Here is a 20,680-nt window from a genome sequence, read left to right as displayed (position 1 = left end):
GAATTTCTGCTAATGTGTTGAGAAACGCAGTGTCCCTGCTTTCTCCCATGTATACATGTTATTAAACTTGGTATTATTTTCTCCTGCTAACCTGTCTTGTTAATTATTTGGCCAGCCATAAGAACCTTAAGGAAAAGGGCAGAGGGAGATTCTCCCTCTCACCCGACAACAGTGACCATTCCAAACATTCCCTACCCTCCTGGAGGTCTAATCCTGCCTCTTCATCTCACTCCAGCTGAGGCCAGCCCCCCACCCGTGCTCTGGACTCTGTCCATTCCTGCCTCCACATGTGCCTTAAATAGTGCCCCCTTTCTCCTCTGTCTTCATCCTCTTCCTCCGCATTTGCTCCTCCTTCAGCATTGAAACGCACCGCAGGTTTATCCCATTCCCCAGCGCCATCTTCTCTCCCTCCATTGCTCTGACACTTTTCTTCGCTTCACAGCCAACTTTCTAAACACGCTTCCTCACCTTTCATGTGCTTCTCAACCCACTGTAATGTGGCTTTCCAGTCTTAGCCGCTCCACTGACATTACTGGCATCAATTTCATCAAACTTCTCTCTTCTTAAGGCTTTATCTTACTTAAATTGTTGGTAGCATTTGACAAAATCCACCTTTCTTTCTCATTTGAAACTCTGTTCTCTTGGTTTTCCTTTATTTCCACCACACTACAAGCTTCTAGGTTTCTCCCTCACTCTGCGGCTACTCCGTCTCAGGTTCCTTGGCCAGCTGCACTTACTCTAAGTCACTAAGATGTTGGTGCTTCTCAAGGTTCTTCCCTGGGCTCTCTCCTTTCCTTTCCCCTGCTCTCTTCACTTTACCTGCTCTCTCTAGGCAATTTTATACACTGTCTTGGTTTCAATTTTTCAATATTGAAAATATTTCAATATTTTCAAAATTTTCAATATTTCCAGACCCTCCCTTATCTTATGGGACTCATGTGAATCGTTAGGAAAGATTTATCTATAAAAATGTTGATCACAGTATTGTTTTTAATCAAGAAAATGGAAAAAGCCACTCCAATAATAGAGTGATAGTTAAACAGTGTAATATCTACGCCACCTCTAAAAGAGATGTTATAAAAAGAAATTATCAACTTAGAAAAATGTTCACAGTATTGTGTTTATCACATAAATAAAAGGAGATTAAATATAATGAATGCCTTACGATCTTAGTTTTGTGGCAACAAAATAGACTTCTATATGCAGAGGCAAAAAGTTACACACCAAAACGCTAATAGTGGTTGTCTCCATATCTCAGCTATTGTGACTAATGCTGCAATGAACACGGGGAGGCAGATATCTCTTGGAAATGCTGACTTCATTTCTTTTGGATATATACCCAGAAGTGGGATTGCTGGATCAGAGGGAAGTTCTGTGACAACCACCATGTATCCCCCACTGGCTGACCCTGTGTTTGGCATTTATTTCAGCAAAGTGCTAGAGGGTGGAGATGCAAATGGTGAGCAAAATGGAATGTGCAGTCCCATTGAGCTCACAGGCTAGGAGGGGAGAATGATGTTATTTGAACAAACAAACAAACACAAGTGTCAAAAGTTATCTACAGAGCCAGCCCCGGTGGCCTAGTGGTTAAGTTTGGTGTGCTCCACTTCGGCGGCCTGGGTTCAGTTCCCGGGCACGGACCTACACCACCTGTAGCAGTGGCAGCTCACATACAAAAAGAGGAAGATTGGCACAGATGTTAGCTTAGGGCAAATCTTCCTCAGCAAGAAAAAAAAAAATTATCAGTAACAAGTAGTGTAAAGAGCTTAAAATTGGGTGTTTAACTTAGGTGGCTGTGGTAGGCAGAATAATGGCCCCCAGAGACGTTCAGATGTTAATACCCGAAACCTGTGAATATGTTGTGTTACATGGCAAGGGGGGAATTGAGGGTTTAGATAGACTGAAGGATGCTAATCCGCTGACCTTAAAATAAGGAGGTGATCCTGGGTTATCCGGGTGGGCCCGATGTGATCGCAAGGGTCTTAAATGGGGATGGGTCAGGAGAGTCAGGGAAGACGTGGCTGCGGAAGCAGAGGTTGGAGGTCTGAGTGATGTGCTTGCTGGCCATGAAGGTGGAAGGGGCCCCAAGCCAAGGAATTCAGGCAGCCTCCAGAAGGTGGAAAAGTTAAGAAAACAGACCCTCTCTGAGAGCCTCCAAAAGGAACGCAGCCCTGCGGACACCTTGATTTTAGTGCAGTGAGATCCATTTTGGAATTCTGACCTCCAGAACCCTAAGAGAATAAATGTGTGTTGCTTTAAGCCATGAATTTGGGGTAATTTGTTACAGCAGCCATAGGAAATTAATACAGCGGGAGGTCATGGGAATCTTGTATCAGGCAGTGGCTGTTGAACTGAGATCTGAAGGAATCTTAGAGACTCCATGGGTAAAGAGGTGGAGGGAGGAGTCTTGACAGACCTGGCAGGTGAGGTTAGAGCAGCCAGAGGAGGTGTGGGGTCAGAAGGGTTGAATGAGCTCGGCAGGTGTCCGAGCAGGCAGAGCCAGCTAGGCAGGGTTCGGCATATTGATCCTTCTAGAAGCAATGGGAATCCACTGAAGGGCTTAAGCTGGGCTTAAGCACCATCAGAATTTTGCTTAATACAACGTTAATCTCAGACTAGCCCCCACCTCACTCCACCTATTTTATCTCACGTGGTACTCAGAAGCACAAATTAATATTAACCAGTCACAGTAAAAATGCAAATAGGCTGGGAAGATGCTACACGATAAATTCCAAAGTCAGCTGCAAATTGTTTGTGCATCACCCCCAGACATCCTCTCCTCCCATATAAATGAGAAATTAAAAACTGGCACTAATACCAAGAAGAGCCTGGTCAATACTTTGTTTTAAATGTTTGAGATTGGAGACTACAGTAACACAAGATTTACTTTCATACTAAAATCGAAGTGAAATTTGGAATAATAGTTTAGGAATTTTCTGTTGACCATTAAGTCTAGTCTGACATCTAGTGGCCAAAATCACCAATTTCCCTTTCTTCCTTATTGGCTTGGGTCAGACACGCTAGTGATAAAATGTACACTGAAGCCAATAAACATTGGGCAACTATTGCATGTAAAACGTGAAGCTAAGGACTGAAGGAGATTCAAAGATGAAAATGTGCTACCTCTGCTCTCCATGGAGCTTGCAGACTCAGTTCAGGAGTGTGGGGAAAAGACGGGTATTTGGATGTTCTCATGCTGGGTTCCTAGAGCTGTGTAACCATCCCACTTATAACAGGTGTTTTGCATCCGGATGGGAATGAGCGAGGCCTGGGCTGGCGATGGAGAGTTAGAATCCCTCAGTGAACAGGTGATTGTTGAGACTAGAGTGGGATGCTGAGCAGAAACACTTAGCACGGCAACTGCTACAGGGTTGATGCTCAATCAATATTCTCAGCTGTTTAGGAGCATTCAACCAAAAGTGCCAAACGCTGTGATAGCAAGTGGGTACCAGGAGAGTCCCAGCTACTACTGCATGGAAATTCCTGGGCTTGATGATAAAGTGTTAAATTGCAGATGCTAGCAAATACACATTTAATTACGGCTGAAATGTAAGCTTTGGGTGTTTCCGACACGACTATAAATTCGACGCCTTTGGGGAAATTGCTCATCGTCTCTGAGACGCTTGCCCAATTGTAAAACAAGATTGAAAAAACCACAGAAGCTCTGTGCAGATCAACCAAGATAATATGTGCAAAAGAGATTTTAACCCATAAAATACTACACTCATATAAAGTGTCTGTATTAAGGGAGGAGCCAGGAGGCAAATTGTACAAAAGAAAAGTTTAAACATCTAAAATCGTAGCCCCAGGCCCTGGGGCTGTGCAGGAGGACCATCCAGGTCAATTTACCAAAGGGGTTAATTTACCAGAAACGGCTTTAACTGTTTTCAGTTTGGGTTACAGGTAATGATAGGTATTTTTTCCTGAATTTTTATTATATTTTGTAAATTCAGTATTTCAGATGAAAATTTTCAGTCTGTTGTGTTTCTCAATTTTTCTTTATAGTAATTTTGAATTTGCCAGTATTTGGGCAGAATGTATGTGTGTTTCAGGTTTTAATAATTTAACTTTTGGTTTCTTCTCAGAATATTATGTTTATAGCTATTGTTTTTCAAATTTGAGCTGCCATTCATTGAGTTTATTATTATAATCCTTTCCTTTCCGCTTCTTTAAATACTTTTAATGATTCATTAAAATCTTTGTGTAAACTGACCAGGCCGGACTATTTCACATACTTCTTGTTCAAACCCAAATTTCAGCATTTTATAAGTAGTGAGAGGGTTTGGGCAATTTCTGATGATTTTGAATTTAACTTTAACTTAAATGAAATTTAAATTCAATTTAATTTTAAACTCATTTCTTTAGGATGCTTTTGAAGGAAAATGTAAAGTTAAATTCATTTAAATTAAATCTAATTAAAATGTATTTAAATATTTTATTTGGTTAATATATTTTAAATTTTCATTTGAATATATTATTAGTTTAAAATTATTTTATTTTAAACTTGGTGTTTCTGGAAAATTAAAAAGAATAAGCCTAACATATCATTTGAGAAATTGGCAGAATAATATAAAAAATGTTTGTGTTCAAAAAAAATAGAAATAACATTTTTAAAATTCCAAAAGAAATAAGAGATGTCTGGAATTAATATTATCTCATGAAGTGCCAAAATGTAGATTGGAAAATGTCCTGGGAATGTTTAGTTTCATACTGATTTCTGTTTAGAATTTTTAGCAATTTTTTTCAGCGATTTTTAGGTGTAGCAACTAGTTTAGTTAATATTCAGAATTTCATCTTCAGTAACTAAAAATTGAACATTTGTGTCAATGCTGTTAAAACCACAGTCAGGAACTTTGGTCAATGTGTAGATTTATCATTTGTTAAATTTGGAGAGTTCACGCAAACTGATTCAGGTAACTGGATGTGACCAACATGAGGAACAGCAGGGGGCGACAAAGAGTTGACGTCCTCAGCAAGGCCACATTTTATTGGCCGTGTGCTTGTGCAAAGAACAGTTGAACATTCACATACCTCAGTACAGTATTTTTATGGTAAGTGAATGGCCCCATCTTGTTTCAAGGTAACTCAAATTTCTAATCTAAGCTGTCAGATCAAAGTGGATTGTTTTAGTAATTTTGCTTGCTAAAAAAATATAAACCAAAGCTAAGGTTTTAAAAAGATAAATTAAAGGAAAGGTGGATTAGCAGCCCTTGGATGGTTCTAGGTCCCCCCTATTCTGTAACCTGAATCATTCTGCGATGCCCCCCCACCCCCACCCACTAGAGGAACATGTAAGAACCCCTTCCCAGCTGTGCTCTTGACTTAAACGGCCGTCTTGAGACTTGGAAACAAACAGCCCAGTTGATGCACAATTGAGGACACAGAGATGAAATGATCCCCTCTTATCCAATGAGAGAAGATGTGTACCAAGTGCATCTTTGTATCGCCCACAATTTTCACTAATTGTTGGTTGAGCATAAGCCAAATCCATTCATACTTACAGAGCCCATGAGCACATTCAAAGTTAAATATAAATGTACTTGGCAACACTGTAATTACAGGAAATGTTTTAGGAGAAAAGACATTCCCTTGAACAGGGTTTGTGCGAGATTGGAAGGAAGTGTACCAAAAGCATTCAAAACATGGGCATAAAAATCCAAAGCCTGGGGAAGGAAGTCAGATTGGGTGCTGGTGGGGCAGGGAGGAATGGAACTGGAGGGTTTGTTGGGGAGGGTGAGATATGGTGATGGAAAGACTGGGATCAGACGAGGAGAGGTCCTGACTGAGGTTTGCACTTGACTCTAGGTGTGAGGAGTCCTATTTTCAAATTAAATTTCTCCTCCCTTCTCTGTTCCTCATTTCACTGTTCCTGGGGGCAGTTCCTGTGTGTGTTGGGGGAAGGTGTACCTAGGGATGGCCATAGGGGTGCCAGGACTGTGGATAGGGTATATTTCAAGAATGGAAATATCTCTAAATCACTCAACCCCTCTTTACATTTAATCCTTTCCTTGTCATTGAGCATCTTGGAGGCTCCTCGTAAACCAGACCAGGGCAAACAGGATGTGGAGACGATGTCAACGACTGAAAGGAAAACCTTCTCCCCAGCCTGTCCTGCCTTTCTCCTTCTCTCCATCCCAGAGTTCTCGTTTCTTCCTCCACTGTAGCCTTGTGGTCATTTTAGGAGAGGGTACACAGGAAGAGAATAGAGGTAGTCGGACCTCATCAACTGGTAAGAATATCATATCAAAAGTACCTAGTGTTGCCTTTTTAAGAAAACCACTCCTCCCTCACTGGTTCGCCTCTGTCTCACTGGTAGGCTCATCTTCCTCTCCACCATTTTTGATCATTGGAATTGCTCTCGTTCAGTCCTGGGTCCCCTCTCTTCTTACTCTGTATTTTCTCCCTGGCTATCTCAACTGCACCTATGGCTTAAACTTTCTTCAACATGGACTCTCAAATCTATAACTCTGCCCAAACCTGGATATCAACACTCCCATTTCCAGCTCCTATTCGATGTCTCAAAGGCACCCCAATCTCAACATATCCAAGACCTCAGACTCAACCTGACCCAATCCTGGTTTTCCATTTCAGTCAATGATAGCAGAATTCAGCCGGTTCCTTAAGCCATAAACCTAGGAGTCATTATTGACATTTCACTTTCCATCTACTTGCAACGTATAATCATTTATCGAGTTTCCTCCACTTTCCTCCTTAAGTAACTTTCCAAGTGTCCAATTTCTAAATCTGTACCACGACCACTGTAAGCCAAACTTCCCTAAAACCACTACAATATCTCTGCCTTCAGTCTAGTCTCCACATTCCTACCTGAACCCTTCTTCCAAGTTGGAAATTTAATCCATTATATTCTGCTTAGGTGGCCTTGGGGTTCACATTACCCTTAAGATAAAAATCACAGTGCAGGGCCCGTGGGCTCAGCCATGCTCTGCAGCCCCATTCTGTACCCCTTCCTCCTGGCTTCCAGTTCTGCCCCAGCCTCCACCTCTAGCACTCCCTTAAACACGACTTATCCCTGCTTTATGCATGCTGTTCCCTCTGCCTCAAAACTCCCCACCTACTCCCACCCGGTCACTGCCTTGCTTTGCCTGGTTAACGCCTACTCATTCTTCAAATATGAGCTCAAATATTGCTGCTTCCAGAAACCTCCCCGACCTGTCTCTACATCTACTAAATCAGGCCCCCTAACGAATCCTCTCCCAGTGCCATGACCGCCCATCATCACACCGCCCATCTGCCTCCCCACTAACTTCGGGCTCCCTGCGGTGAGCAACCCTGCTTTATTTTTCTGTTACATCTCCAGGACCTTCTGGGTGGGGCTGCCTATCACATGGCAGGTATCTGATAAATATTTTTGGAGTGGAGGAATGAATATATTGTTGTGGAGCCAAAATAATTGTCTCTACTTTTAAAGAAAGAAAACTGAAGCTCAGCGACCAGACGTAACCTCCCAGAATCTGGGAGCTGGGATGCTGCTGACTCAGGTTAGGTATGCATGATGGGGTCGGGCTGGGTGAGTTCCCAGGGCTTTGGAACTGCAGACGTTCATGGGAGGCTGTTGTTACACCCTCCTCCAACCTCTGAAGATGCTAAGAGTGGGGCTTCTAGGGGCCGGCCCCAAGTCATGGGGGCTGAGTTTGGCGTGCTCAGCTTCAGCAGCCCAGTTTGGGGGTTCGGATCCCTAGAACAGACCTACACCACTCGTCGGCCATGCTGTGGTGGCGACCCACCTACAAAATAGAGGAAGATCGGCACAGATGTTAGCTCAGTTTCCTTCAGGGCCAGGCAGACCCTGAGGGCAACAGATACAGAAAACAAGAATTGCCACTGGCTCTTGGGAAAGTGACTCCACACTCCTTTTTGGCTGCTCCAGGGAGGCCTGCAGTTCTTCCCCAGCCAGTTTCCAGCTCCCTCCTCTTCCACGTTGGTTTTTTTTCCTCTTTCTGTTCTCCTGTGTCTAAGGGATTAGTAAGCCCTGGAATGCCTTCTGATGCCAGAGGATCATTTTTCATCCCGGGTGGGAGTAAGGGGTGAACACGAACACCTGCAAGGTTGAGTCAGGAAAGAGGAGGAACCGAAGAGGAGCCAGGCTGGCTGGCCGTGCGCTGCAAGCTGTGATGCTGTGAGGCGTGGCCACAGCTCATCTCTCCTGGCACTAACAGATCTGGAAACAGCCTGCTCGGCCACAGTCTGAGCTGCTCGGCCTTTATTTCCAGTGGTTGTACGTGGGCGAATGGTGGTTGGGAGCTGAACTATTTGTATTTTGGGGAGATCTCTAGCACATAGTCTGTTTTAATCAGAACTTGGGGATCCCTTACCTTGAAGGCATTATGCTAAGTGAATTAAGTCAGACAGAGAAAGACAAATACCATAAAATCTCACTTACATGTGGAATCTAAAAAAAACAAGAGCAAACAAACAAAAAAAACACTCCAAACTCATAGATACAGAGAACAGATTGGTGGTTGCCAGAAGTAGGGGCTTGGGATGGGCGAAATGGGTGAAGGGGGTCAAAAGGTACAAACTTCTAGTCTTAAAATAAATAAGTCCTGTGGATGAGATGTATGTACAGCATGGTGACTATAGTTGATAACACCGTGTTGTATATTTCAAAGTTGCCAAGCGAGTGAATCTTAAAAGTTCTCATCACAAGAAAAGATAATTTGTAACTGTGTGTGGTGATGGGTATTAACTAGACTTATTGTGGTGATCATTTCATAGTATATCCAAATACCAAATCACTATGTTGTACACTTGAAACTAACATAATGTCATATGTCAGTTATGTCTCACTTTAAAAAACAAACCTGGGGATCCCTTCAGGAGAAGAGATAGAGGTTCTGTGCCTGTGAAGCCCACACCTGGAGCTGGTAGGAGAATGTTGCAGGAAGTACTTTCCCTAGGACAGAGATGGCTCTATTTTAAGCTAACTTTTAAAATTCCAATGTTAGTGCAATAAATAAAAAATTAAAATAAAAATAAAAAATAAAATTCCAGAATGCAAAGCATTTTATCATAGTGGGTTTGGGTAGCATTTAGTCATAGGCTCCCATCTGACTCACTGAGTGATCCTGAACAAATTACTTTAACTTTCTGAGCTTCAGCTGCGTTTTTTTTTTTTTTTTTGTCAGAAGGATTAAATAAGAAAATGGATTAAGTAGCCCAGTTCCTGACATGTATATATAATCTTAGTTTCCAACCCCAGTCCAATGACTTGTGCCTGATCCAGTTCAATGAGGGAAGATAATGACGGCGACGATGAAGACGGTGGTGGCTGCTGAGTTACAGAGCCCAGATGCCCCCATCCGGGACTGAAGCACTTGTTCCCCAGCTGTGGGAGTGACGGTGACCCCGGGGGGCTAAATGGTGGAGGAGAGTGCATTGGAGATGCAACGTTTCAGACATTTGAGCACTAAAAGGGAAAGAGTAATGATAAGGACTGTGGAACTGCATAACTGTTGCTGGAGGCTCTGATGCTTTCCAGAAAGTAAATGAAAGGCTGAAATTGATTAACCATCAATTAAAGTCTAAGTATGAAACCCAGAGAGCCTCCTTGGCATAGATTCTCACCTACTACAGCTAGAGGGCAGAGAAAGCTGAGGATCAGGGCCACAACATAACCACAAGAGTAACAGAATCCAGAGAAGGTTAGACTCTCAGTCTAGGCATGTTGGCTATGCTGAGGTCAGTGCCTGGCTGGGAAGGATTACGGCCTGAGATTTGGGATGGATACATCTGGGTCAATGCATTTGAAAATCTTGAGCCCTCAGGTTCCCTTGGAAGACCTGGTCTGCTCTTCCCAGATAAAGGCTAGTTCTTCTTCCTTGCCTGAAGACCACGCAGAGACATTTACCTCATAAGAGAACACACGTCCCTGCTCAGGGTATATCACAACTCTCCTACTGGCCATTATGCTAATAACTAGGTTTAGGTTATGACATAACCCAGCTGGGTAAATTGTGACCTAAACCTGGTTATTAGCAATGGCCAGTAGGAGAAGTGGTACATTTCCTCCTCTCAAAAGAGCTGCAGGACCTAGCCAACATGTGCCCCCAGAGCCAGGAGAGAATATGTGGGCCTTGATTCTAAATGTGCTAGATGGGTGGTGTGTGTGGTGGGAAGGCATGGAACATAAAGTTAGGTAAGGGAGAGGTTATTGAAGTAAGAGCATTTTCCCATTATATGGATTTGATATCCCAGCAAGGGATTGCAAGATGATACCGCTACCATGATGCTAGGGTGGCTCGTGGAAGCTCAACCAAGTAGTAGCCCCAATTGCAGCTGTTCTGCCAGATGTAGGATATTTGCTAGAGAATATTAACATAGCCTCAGATACGTGATAGGTGGCCCTTGATCTTGCAAATGCATTCTTTTCCATCTCTATCCAAAAGAACTAGAAAGTTTGCATTTACTTGAAACAGATAATGATACACGTTAATGGACTTGCTCCAAGGCTGTGTTAATTCTGTTACCCTCTGTCATATTATAGTTGAAAGAGAAATAAATTGTCTGGACATCCCAAATAACATGGCATCAGTCCACTACATCAATGATAAGATGTTTATCCTATCAGATGAGCAATAACTGACAAGTACATTGGAAGCCTTTTTAAGGCACACGCATTCCAGAAGTGGAACATAAATCTTTCAATGACTCAGGGGCCTGACAAATCAGTGAAGCTTTTGGTGATTCAGTGGTCTAGGCATCCCGAGAGATCCTCTCAAAAGTCAAGAACAAATTGTTCCATATCACACCTCCCAGTACAAAGAAGGAAATGCAAGGCCCATTGTTTTTTGAAGTTCTAAAGACAGTATAGTCCACACTTGAGAATACTGCTTCACCCCTTATACTAGAAGACACAAAAGGTTGCCAGCATTGAGTGGGGCCCAGAGCAAGAAAGAGCTCTGTAGCAAACAGCCATGCCACCTGGGCCATATGACCAGGTAGACCTCATGGTATAGAGGTACCTATGATGGAAAAAGATGCTGTGTTGAGTTATGGTAAGCCCCGGTAAAAGAATCACAACATGGATCCCTAGGGTCCCAAAGCATAGCCATGCCATCTGTACCAGAGAATGAGTCATCTTTCAAAAATCAGCTGACCGTGGGACATTAAGAGGCAGTGTGGCTGGAACTGGCTGTTATGAGCCAGATTTTGTCAGATCCATAAAGTCATAAGCAGCAGCAATATGTCATAAAATGGAAGGGATATATTTAGGAATAGTCACGTGCAAAGCCAAGGGCTCAGTAAGCAGCATTAGCAGATGGCCCAGAATCCCACGTAATCTGCCACTTTTGCACCCATGTCCTCCCTTTGTTCACTCTTATGGCCATTGTTGGGGAGGGTCCTTCACAATCAGCTGATGGAGGAAGGAAAAGGCTAAACTTAATTCTCAGATGGGTAGGCTCAGTATATGGTGCAAACCAAAAAATGAACTACAGCTGTATCACAGCCTCACTTGAAGGTGGCCCTGAAAGACAGTGGTGAGGGGAAATCCTCCCATTGGGCAGAGCTTTGTGCAATACACCCAGTCATTCACTTGGGGTAAATACAGACTCATGGGCAGCAGCAAATGTCTTGGCTGATTGGTCAGGGGCTGGAAGAAAACTTGATGATTGGGGACAAGAGGCCTGAGGATGGACCTATGGGCACAGGCACGAAGTGTGAAGATCTTTATTTCACATGTTAGTGCCCCCCAGAGAACATCCACCACTGAGGAGGCATTAAACAACCAGGGATATGGAATGATTTGGCCAGTTAACCAGTTGAGTCTGGCCGCCAACACTCACTTCTCACTTCCTCAGGTGCTAGAACAATGAATGTGTGAAGGAACATCCATGGTGGCAGGGATTAGCCTCTGCATGTGCCCAGTAGCATGGACTCCAGCTCACCAGGTCTAGCTACCACTGCACTGTTGCCAAACGTCCCACTGCCCAGCAAAAGAGACCACTGCTGAAGCCCCGATGTAACACAGTCCTCAGGGAGACCAAGCAGTCATTCAGTGACAATACACTGGGCTCATTTCACTGCTGGAAGGAGCCTCGATTCATCCTGACTGTAATCAACACACATTCTGGATATGAGTTTGCCTTTCCTGCTTGTAGGGCTTCAGGCAACACCTCTGTGTAGCTGGACATTTTTCTGTGTTAGCAATTTGCATGTAAATAAGTCCATTTAACTTTTATAGATCATGAACTATATGCCAGGCTCTGTGCTGGCCACTGGGGATGCACCGACCAGCAAGGTCTTGCCTCGTTCATTTCATAGCTATTGTGAGTTACTTTTGTTCTTGGAACAGGATAGCAAAACTGCCAGCATTAAAACCATTTCACATGGACAGACACCTCTCCAAAGAAGATATACAGATGGCCAATAGGCACATGAAAAGATGTTCAACATCATTAATCATTAGGGAGATGCAACTCAAAACAACACTAAGATATCACCTCACGCCTGTTAGAATGGCTACCATCACCAAGACAAAAAACAACAAATGTTGGAGAGGATGTGGAGAAACAGGAACCCTCATACACAGCTGGTGGGAATGCAAACTGGTGCAGCCTCTATGGAAAACGGTATGGAGATTCCTCAAAGAATTAAAAATAGAGATGCCCTATGATTCAGCCATCCCACTACTGGGAATCTATCCAACGAACCTGAAATCAACAATCCAAAGAGGCTTATGCACCCCTATGTTCATTGCAGCATTATTCACATAGCCAAGAAGTGGAAGCAACCCAAGTGTCTGTCGACTGATGATTGGATCAAGAAGATGTGGTATATATATATATATATATATATATATATACAATGGAATACTACTCAGCCATAAAAAAAGACAAAATCGTCCCATTTGCAACAACATGGATGGGCCTGGAGGGTATTATGTTAAGTGAAGTAAGCCAGAAAGAGAAAGACAAACACTGTATGATCTCACTCATATGTGGAATATAAACCAACACATGGACAGAGAAAACTGTATTGTGGTTACCAGGGGCAATGGGGGTGGGGGGTGGGCACAAGGGGTGAAGGGAGTCATACATATGGTGATGGACAAACAAAAATGTACAACCCAAAATTTCACAATGTTAAAAACTATTAAAACATCAATAGAAAAAAAAAGAAAAAAAAAACATTTCACAGGTTAACTAAGCAAATTGTGAGTTCAAGTGACTTCCTAATTCAGTTACTAATTTGGGCCTGGGAACTAGAATCTTTTATTTCTTTTGATGGCCTAATTCAAAATAAAATGTTTTCATCTTATGTTGATCAGCAAGTCTTACTGGTAAGTAGCAGCTTAAAGAGCACTTGATAGAAGCAAAAAATAAAATGGAATGAAATAAAGTTTGAATTTCCGCTTTCTACCTTGCGATCGTGAGCACTGCCTTCCCGTCCTCACTGAGTCATATCTAGGACGGGGAGTTTCGGGTCCTTCTGCAGCAGCAGGAGTGTCTCTCTGTCATACATCTTCTGTCTCTCCCCCACGGGCCTCTGTGAAGCCACAAAATCCAGGTAAATTTTACTGGAGGAGTCGGGCGACATTCTGTGTCAGCCTCGAGAACCTCTCTCCTCCCTCAAGTGGACACATTGATGAAGACCTCCTTCTGCTCAGCCCTCCAGCCTGCAGTGGCCTCTTCTTTTAGATGTATACATTTCACCTCCATATTGTTACAACTTTCCAAAGCTGTTTCCCAATAGAGTCAGAGCTTGTAGCCATGAAGGATGCATGACGGCAGCCACAATAGGACAGGACAGGAGCAAAATGGGTCTGTCCTACTCACTTCCTAAGCCTCAAACATCCGCATTTGCCAAGGGGTGGGCCTATTGTTAATCACATTGGAGAAACTGAATCACCTTAGGAAACACCTCAGGAATGGTTAAAATCATCCCAGGAACGCATATAGAACAGGAAGAGGACTGGCATGGACCTGAGGAGATGCCAAGGTCAAGGGGCAGAACAGGTGGCTCTAAACTTTGTACATAGCCAGGGCTTGGGGCAGTAATGGGGTTGGAAGGATGGTGATCCTAGGGGGATTCATCTTAAAGCTCCATGTGCATAGCGAGGATGCCACTTTTATATAAGATTGTATTGATTGCTTGCAATAAATATAGAAAAGTCTTGTGAACGTTTTTATTCACATAAATAAATGTGAAATTATTATGGATGGATGGATGTTCCATTCATCTCCTTAGGGGCCCTAATGAGAACTGGCTCTGCAAATGAGGGAAATGGAGCTGCAGAAGAAAGGAGATAGGGAGAAGAATCCCAAGAAAGTGGTATCCTGGAATCCACAAGAGAGAGAAGAATCCCAAGAAAGTGGTATCCTGGAATCCACAAGACGAGAGTTTTGGGAGGAGAAAATGCACGATAATTCCACATGCTGGAGGATCAAAGATGAAACCAGATAAGGACTAAAAAGAGGGGCTCATATGTATTACTGCCGACTACCCAAAAGCATGCGTTAGTGTTGGGACAGCCTCCAGAAGTGGAAGTTGAAGGTGTGGAGAGGCGGTGAACTAAGTGGAAAGAGTGGGCTTGCACAACTCTCGCAGAAGGTTCAGGAAGTGTGAGCAGAGTGGGTTGGGCTTCTCGCTGCACAGGATGTGAGTATATGCGAGAACTCATGTTTATTGAGCTCCTACTGTGTCATCCCGTATGTATGTGTCCATCACGCCGATTCCCACATTTGATCTTCACCCAACTCTACGAGACGAGTGAAAGCATCCTCCTGTTGCTAATGAATAACATGAGACTCGAAAAAGTTAGGTAACTTACTAGTAAGCAAGATTTAGAACCCAAGTCTGTCTCCAGAGTTGTTCTTCCCCTGACAGTCACATGTCTGGTGGAATCAAGGGAGGGTTGACTGGTTGTTAGTTTAAGAAGGGGAGACATAGGCGTGTTTATAGTCGGAAAGAAGTAAATCCTCCCTAGTCCCAATTGTAAGCATCCCACTCTCTGCCACCTCTTCTTTTACCAGCTCACTGTCTCTAGTACCAGGACTCTGAGTGTCCTCTCACCTACCCCTGCCCAGTACAGGGGTCTCAGGAGGCAGAGGGAGGGCCCAGAGGGGTGAGAGGGTCGGGTAGTGGGTCATCAAAATGACCTCAGCCAGCTCGAGTTCCACATGCTGTGTCTGCGGGACAGGTGAAGTTCTAAGAAGCATAATATTTCCCACTGCACGCCATGAGCAAAGTTGGCTATTGTTTATTAAGATATCAGTGGACAGGACTCCAAATCAAGCCTGGGCACTCGCTCCAGCCACGTTCCACAGTGCTGTTCCTATCTCCTTCCCCACGATCCATGTGGCATCGACATTATGTGGGTTTGGTCACCTCCTGGCCGATTAGGTCCCACCCCTCAGCCGGATGAGCATGATGGGGCCACACAGCACCCATGGACACACGGCTTCCCTCAAAAAAGAAACTTTTCAACAAAAGAAAAGCGATCTAGCCCATTGCTCTGCTGAATGATGGTGCATTCCATGAGTGCTGCCACATTTTATTTTTTTCCCAAGTCCTTTATCCTATTGCCCCCTTCACCACCTTTACATCCTGAGAGGCAGGCCTAGTCAAGATAATACTCCCATGTGCCAGCTGAGAAAACCGACAGCAGGCCAGTTAGGAAGCCTCTCAAAGCCCTAATGATGATCGACCAAAGGCTGCTGTGGGTCCCAAGCCAGTGGGATTTCCTTCAGCCTTCAGATTTGAATGCACGTACACCTTCCTGGGGATTTGGGGCCAGGCACTGTGATGGCTGCTTTACATAAATCAGTTCACTGAAGTCTCACATACCCCTGGTGGGTTAGGTAAAACCAACCATTTTAATTAGATAAAAATGTTGATTTTGCAAAAAGGAAAACCATACTTAGTAAAGTGAAGTAATTGATTCAAGATCAGAAGTTAAGGTGATAGCCAGGAGGGCCGGGCCTGGAACCAGCTTTGCCTGGTCCTGGATGCTGGGCCTGCTCCTGGGAACTGGACGATCTGGGTTGGCCCCCACCTCTGTGCGTCCTGGCTGGCCGTGGATCTGCAAAGTTTGCATCCTACCTGCCCTTCCAACCCAGGAGGCAACTGGGAGGTTTGCATGAGCTCCTGGATTTGAGAGCTTCTTGACCACAGAAGTGCACTGTGCACCTGCTCCTCATTATCCCACACACTTGAGCGTGAGCCCTCTTTGTTAAAGGGCATCAGAGACAGAGAGAGCCATTTCTCTTTTCAGTGATGCCACCATTTAACCACCTGATGCCCATCCTGATCATCAACCTAAAGCCCTGCCATCTGCTCCCTTTGATGCACCCAGCTGACGTGGAGAACGTCCATCACCTTCCTTTACGTCACTCTGTTCATTCGAAGACTCTCCACTGTTGAATGGCTGTGCCAGGAAATCACTGAAGGAAATGTAAGCCTTCTGCTCATTCGGCTTCTAAAGGTCCACAAGGATGGGCACACGTATCTGGAGGCAAGCCCCGGACTCTCGGACCGAGGAGAGCTGTTGTGTCTTGCCTCTTACCAGTCATTTGACCCCAGGCAAATCACTCAGCTTCATGGGCCTCTGTCTCTCATCTCTTAAAGGCAGATCTTGGGAGTAACTGTGCTTCCTTCCCTGTGCTATGGCAGAAAAGATAAAATGACAGAATATCCTGGGGTGTGCCACTACCTTGCACCAAGTCTGGGTTTTACGCCCAACTGCCTCTCTTACTAGCTCTGTGACCTTGAGCAAATTCCTTAGCCTTTCTGATCATAGATTTCTTTCTGTGAAAAATGGCAAGGACTGATGCGAGAATTATGCAGCCTGTTTCAGCATCAGGCGATGCATCTTGGCCTTCCTTCAAGGTGGTTCATTACAGAAGGACCGAAATGTCCTTAGCAAACGGAAGTTTCGCCTTTCCAGGGTCCTCAGCCCAGACCTAGGCTGTTTGGTTACACAGCCACTGATTTTATTATGAACCCTAATTTCTCCAGCAAAGAAATGTCTTGACCCAGTTGTGAGCAGAGTGACTGTCTCTGACCAACAAGCAAGTGGCTGTCCCATTTCCATCCTCAGACTCGACCTCCTCCTGCAGGGGGAGGGGGTGGGGAGGGAGGGCGGGAGAGGCCTGATGTCACGCAGCCCACATAAGGGCCTCCTTTAGGCTCCTGCAGGCGGTGTGGAAGCAGCTGGAGGAATGAGCTAGATCTTGGTTGTGGGATTTTTCTTTTTTTTTTCCAAGTCAGACACAGACACAGCTGTTGAAGAAAATGCAGACTCCGCAGAAAAGCGCAAGCCTCAGACCCTTCAAGCAGAGGAAGAGCTTGGGTAAAGTTCTCGGCACAGCTGTCTGGGTTGCAGAGGTGGGGGAGAGGATACAGATTTCTCTTGCTGTTTACTTATTCTTTTGTCCTTGAAAAATTCACAGCAACCAGACAAGAGGAAGTTGCTGGAATCCGGGCAAAGTTCCCAAACAAGATCCCGGTAAGACTCCATGATCCTTTTTGAAAAGGGGGATACTCTGTTCTTGGGAAAAAACCCAAAAAACAAAAATAATGAGAAAAAGAACAAAAAGCCCACTCTTCTCCCTGCTGTAGGTCTCTAAGCTATTGAGAGCGCTGGGCCACGTTCTTAGGGGCTGACTCTCTTGACAGGTGGTCGTGGAGCGCTACCCCAGGGAGCAGGTCCTGCCCCCACTGGACAAGACCAAGTTTCTGGTCCCCCAGGAGCTGACCATGACCCAGTTCCTCGGCATCATCCGGTAGGTGACAAGGTACCCGTGGGGGCGTGCGCTGTGCGGCCCTGGGCTTTTTCTGTTGCTTTCTTAGTCTGTTTGGTTTTGAGGATGGGGGCATCCCAGGAGAAGAGAAGGAAGGGGTTTTCTCTGTGATTCACCTTTTAGATTCTGTAAAGCCCAGAAACGATGCTCTGAGAATTAATCTGTCTTAAACAGATGGAAGAATCCCTCGGATAATGAATCCAAAGAGTGTAAGAGCTGTCAACATTTCTAAGAATTTTCTAAAGTAGTCTTGGCTCTGAAACAGAAGATGCTTTCCTTCTGATAGTGTTTAACACCCAGCCTGCGTTTTCCCAGTGGAGACACAGCACCTTTTTTAAGTGTGTTTGCACCTGGGGAGCGGGGACCCTGCAAAGGGCGAATGCCCCCTGGACCGCTCAGACTTTGAGAGAGGAACAAGGAAAGTGTCCCCAAACACTCCTCCCTTGGGTTAAGGCACGGCGAAGAAAATACAGCTCTTTTCAAAGCTTAAGAGGGTTAAGTGGTGTCACCTGACACATGGATTCAATAAAAATAATTTGGGAGTAACGTGAATATAACTCGGTGGGTAATTCTTCACAATGTTGGAAAGTCTGGTGGGACCAGCCCTTGGAAGCTGGGTAGCTGTTGCAACTCGTTTCTTCAAGAATTCATTATGAATATGTGTTTGTCTCAGTTTTATTTGTTTGAATGAGTTATTTAAAAGCATCCGGATTTCCTGTCCTCAGCGAAGCTTATGTTAGTCCAGTGCAAATGGAGGGCCAATGGAGAATGAGAGTCAGGATTAGATCCCAAAGTGTTGATGTAACTTGAGATGACCTCCCCTCCCCTACTCCCCAAAAGACCCGCCAAAAACAAAAACCAAACCCTTTGAGTTCTGAGAGCCATTCTTTTCCCCCTTCCCAGTCAGGGGCCCTCATATCTTCTCCGCCACCCCTGCCCCACACCCCCATCCCAACATTTGATGGTCCACCATGTTTCTTGAGCACCAACTGTGTTCTGGGTGCTATTTGGGCTCCATGTTTGCAGCATGAACAGAATAGACAAAAGTCCTGCCCACAACCTTCTCCCCTAGGGATGCCACAACCCTCACCAAAAGAGAGTGTGGCAAAACACAGAGATGGAGGTGCAGACTCTGGGAACAGAGTTTCCTTCAGAGGTGATGGCAACACACTCATTCCCACCTCCACCCATTCCCATTGCAGAACGGTTATTTTTGACCCAAAGACCATCATGCAATTGTCAGAGCTAAAACATTTGGGGTTATTTTGGGAGAGATTATCTGGTATAAAATTACTCAGGTTCCAGCCACCCCGTCTCCCACTGACAGACCTAGCTCTCTGGAAGGATCAGAGCTCTGAGACTGGAGTGGGCAGACAGTGCCTCCTCATGGAGTAGAGCAGAGGGAAGTGAGCTTCAGGTGACCTGAGCCTTCACCTACGTACCTATGTTGTCATGCCATTGTCTACTCCAGGATGAATTAGGACTCAGGTTGACCTTGACATTTAAAGCATGTCCAGTTGAACTTTGCTGCTTCTCCATCTCCTTGATGCAGAAGGAGAAGCGGCAGGAGGAGGAATAGTCACACTTGGAGGCAGTAGGTCCCTTGCAAACATTATTCCAAGGGTGTTTGAGAGCGAGATGCCAGAAGAGACTGTGATCACCTTTGTAGCTCTGGGGAAACACCTACCTTTAATTTCAGAGCAAAGAGGGGCTGATTTGCTTAGCTTTTTGTGTTGGCATATCTCCTAGTTAAGGATGGGAAGACCTCACCTTTTTGGCCGAACTAGGAGATTTTGTCATATCTTAAATCTCCAGGGAAGAAGTAGGGAGCAATTCAGCCTTCTTGAGCATCATGATCCTGCAGACTTTTCCGGGGCTGCTCCCCAGGCCAACTGGATCAGAATCTCTGGGGTGGAGCACAGGAGTGTGACTTTCAACAGGCCCCTCTGGGTAACTGGAAAGCACAGTGGAGAGTGAGAACCACTGCCCTTAGAGTTTGTGAGATAAGGGCTTCTCCTCTCATGGGAAAAATATTTACATTGGCCAAACTTAGGTAAGGTAAGGCTTTGGGTCAGGAACCCATTCTCTGCCAGGTTAACTTTCCCTTCCTGCCCACCCCCTCCTCCCCATCCCAGGAGCCGCATGGTCCTCGGGGCCCCTGAAGCCTTTTACCTGCTGGTGAACAACAGGAACGTGGTCAGCATGAGCGTGACCATGGCCGAGATCTACAGGGACTACAGGGACGAGGACGGCTTCCTGTACGTGACCTACGCCTCCCAGGAGGTGTTTGGGGGTTTGGTGTCGGCAGCCCCCAGGGATGGAGCAGCCCGGGGGGTAGACCCTGCCGTCCTCTCTAGCCCATGTCAACACCTTGTCCTCTAACGGCTGCACTGGTGCTGGCGGCCTCCTCTTGTGTGTGTGGACAGTCCGGGCAGGGCCACCGCAGTGATGGGCACCAGCCACCACCAGAAAACTCTTGCGCTCTCTCTCTCTCACCAAGAAAATATGGTGGCTCTCGGGAATTTTGTAAATACTCCATCTTTTCTGAGTAAGAAACGGTGAAGTTGTGCAATGGTTTTGTGCGGGGGCTGGAGATGTATTTAAGTGTTTTCCTGGAGGAAGCGGCCGGCTCCTGGGGAGTCTGATTTCATCCCGTGTGGGCAGGAGTCCATGTGCACTGGTCACGGAGAACCTCAGCCAGAGGACGGTCTCTGTGGAACTGAGTGGAGCCCGTGGGAGCTTCCCTGTGTCCTTAGAGAGATTACTGGTATTTCCATAGGGTCACTCCACCTGCTTCTTTCCTCTTATATTCCTTTTTCTGTCTCTGCCGCACAGATTTATGCCCAAGTGTAACTTCTTAATAGAAAGTCATTTAGCCCATGTGACTGTTTACTCTGTGCCAGCATTATTCTAAGCAC

General features: G+C 45.2%; 1 protein-coding gene across 1 annotated transcript; it reads left to right on the top strand.

Annotated features, from left to right (window-relative positions):
• Positions 1 to 17,253: 17,253 nt before the first annotated feature.
• On the top strand, positions 17,254 to 20,144 carry MAP1LC3C (microtubule associated protein 1 light chain 3 gamma). The gene is made up of 4 exons (XM_004439607.2): positions 17,254 to 17,311; positions 17,412 to 17,467; positions 17,638 to 17,744; positions 19,898 to 20,144. The coding sequence occupies exons 1-4, from the start codon at positions 17,254 to 17,256 to the stop codon at positions 20,142 to 20,144; spliced, it is 468 nt and encodes a 155-aa protein (XP_004439664.1).
• The last annotated feature ends 536 nt before the right edge of the window (positions 20,145 to 20,680 follow it).

The sequence above is a fragment of the Ceratotherium simum genome, chromosome 36 (assembly GCF_057802395.1).
Source record: "Ceratotherium simum simum isolate JZ-2026a chromosome 36, ASM5780239v1, whole genome shotgun sequence".
Classification (NCBI taxonomy): domain Eukaryota; kingdom Metazoa; phylum Chordata; class Mammalia; order Perissodactyla; family Rhinocerotidae; genus Ceratotherium; species Ceratotherium simum.
The sequence above is the reverse complement of the archived record's forward strand: the minus strand, read 5'-3'. Positions and strand labels throughout refer to the sequence as shown.

Excerpts from the sequence above, each read along its gene's own strand:
- MAP1LC3C (XM_004439607.2), top strand. The coding sequence starts at position 17,254 with ATGCAGACTCCGCAGAAAAGCGCAAGCCTCAGACCCTTCAAGCAGAGG. Across the intron at positions 17,312-17,411 it reads CAAGCAGAGGAAGAGCTTGG|CAACCAGACAAGAGGAAGTT; the intron begins GTAAAGTTCTCG and ends AAAAATTCACAG. Across the intron at positions 17,745-19,897 it reads CAGTTCCTCGGCATCATCCG|GAGCCGCATGGTCCTCGGGG; the intron begins GTAGGTGACAAG and ends TCCCCATCCCAG.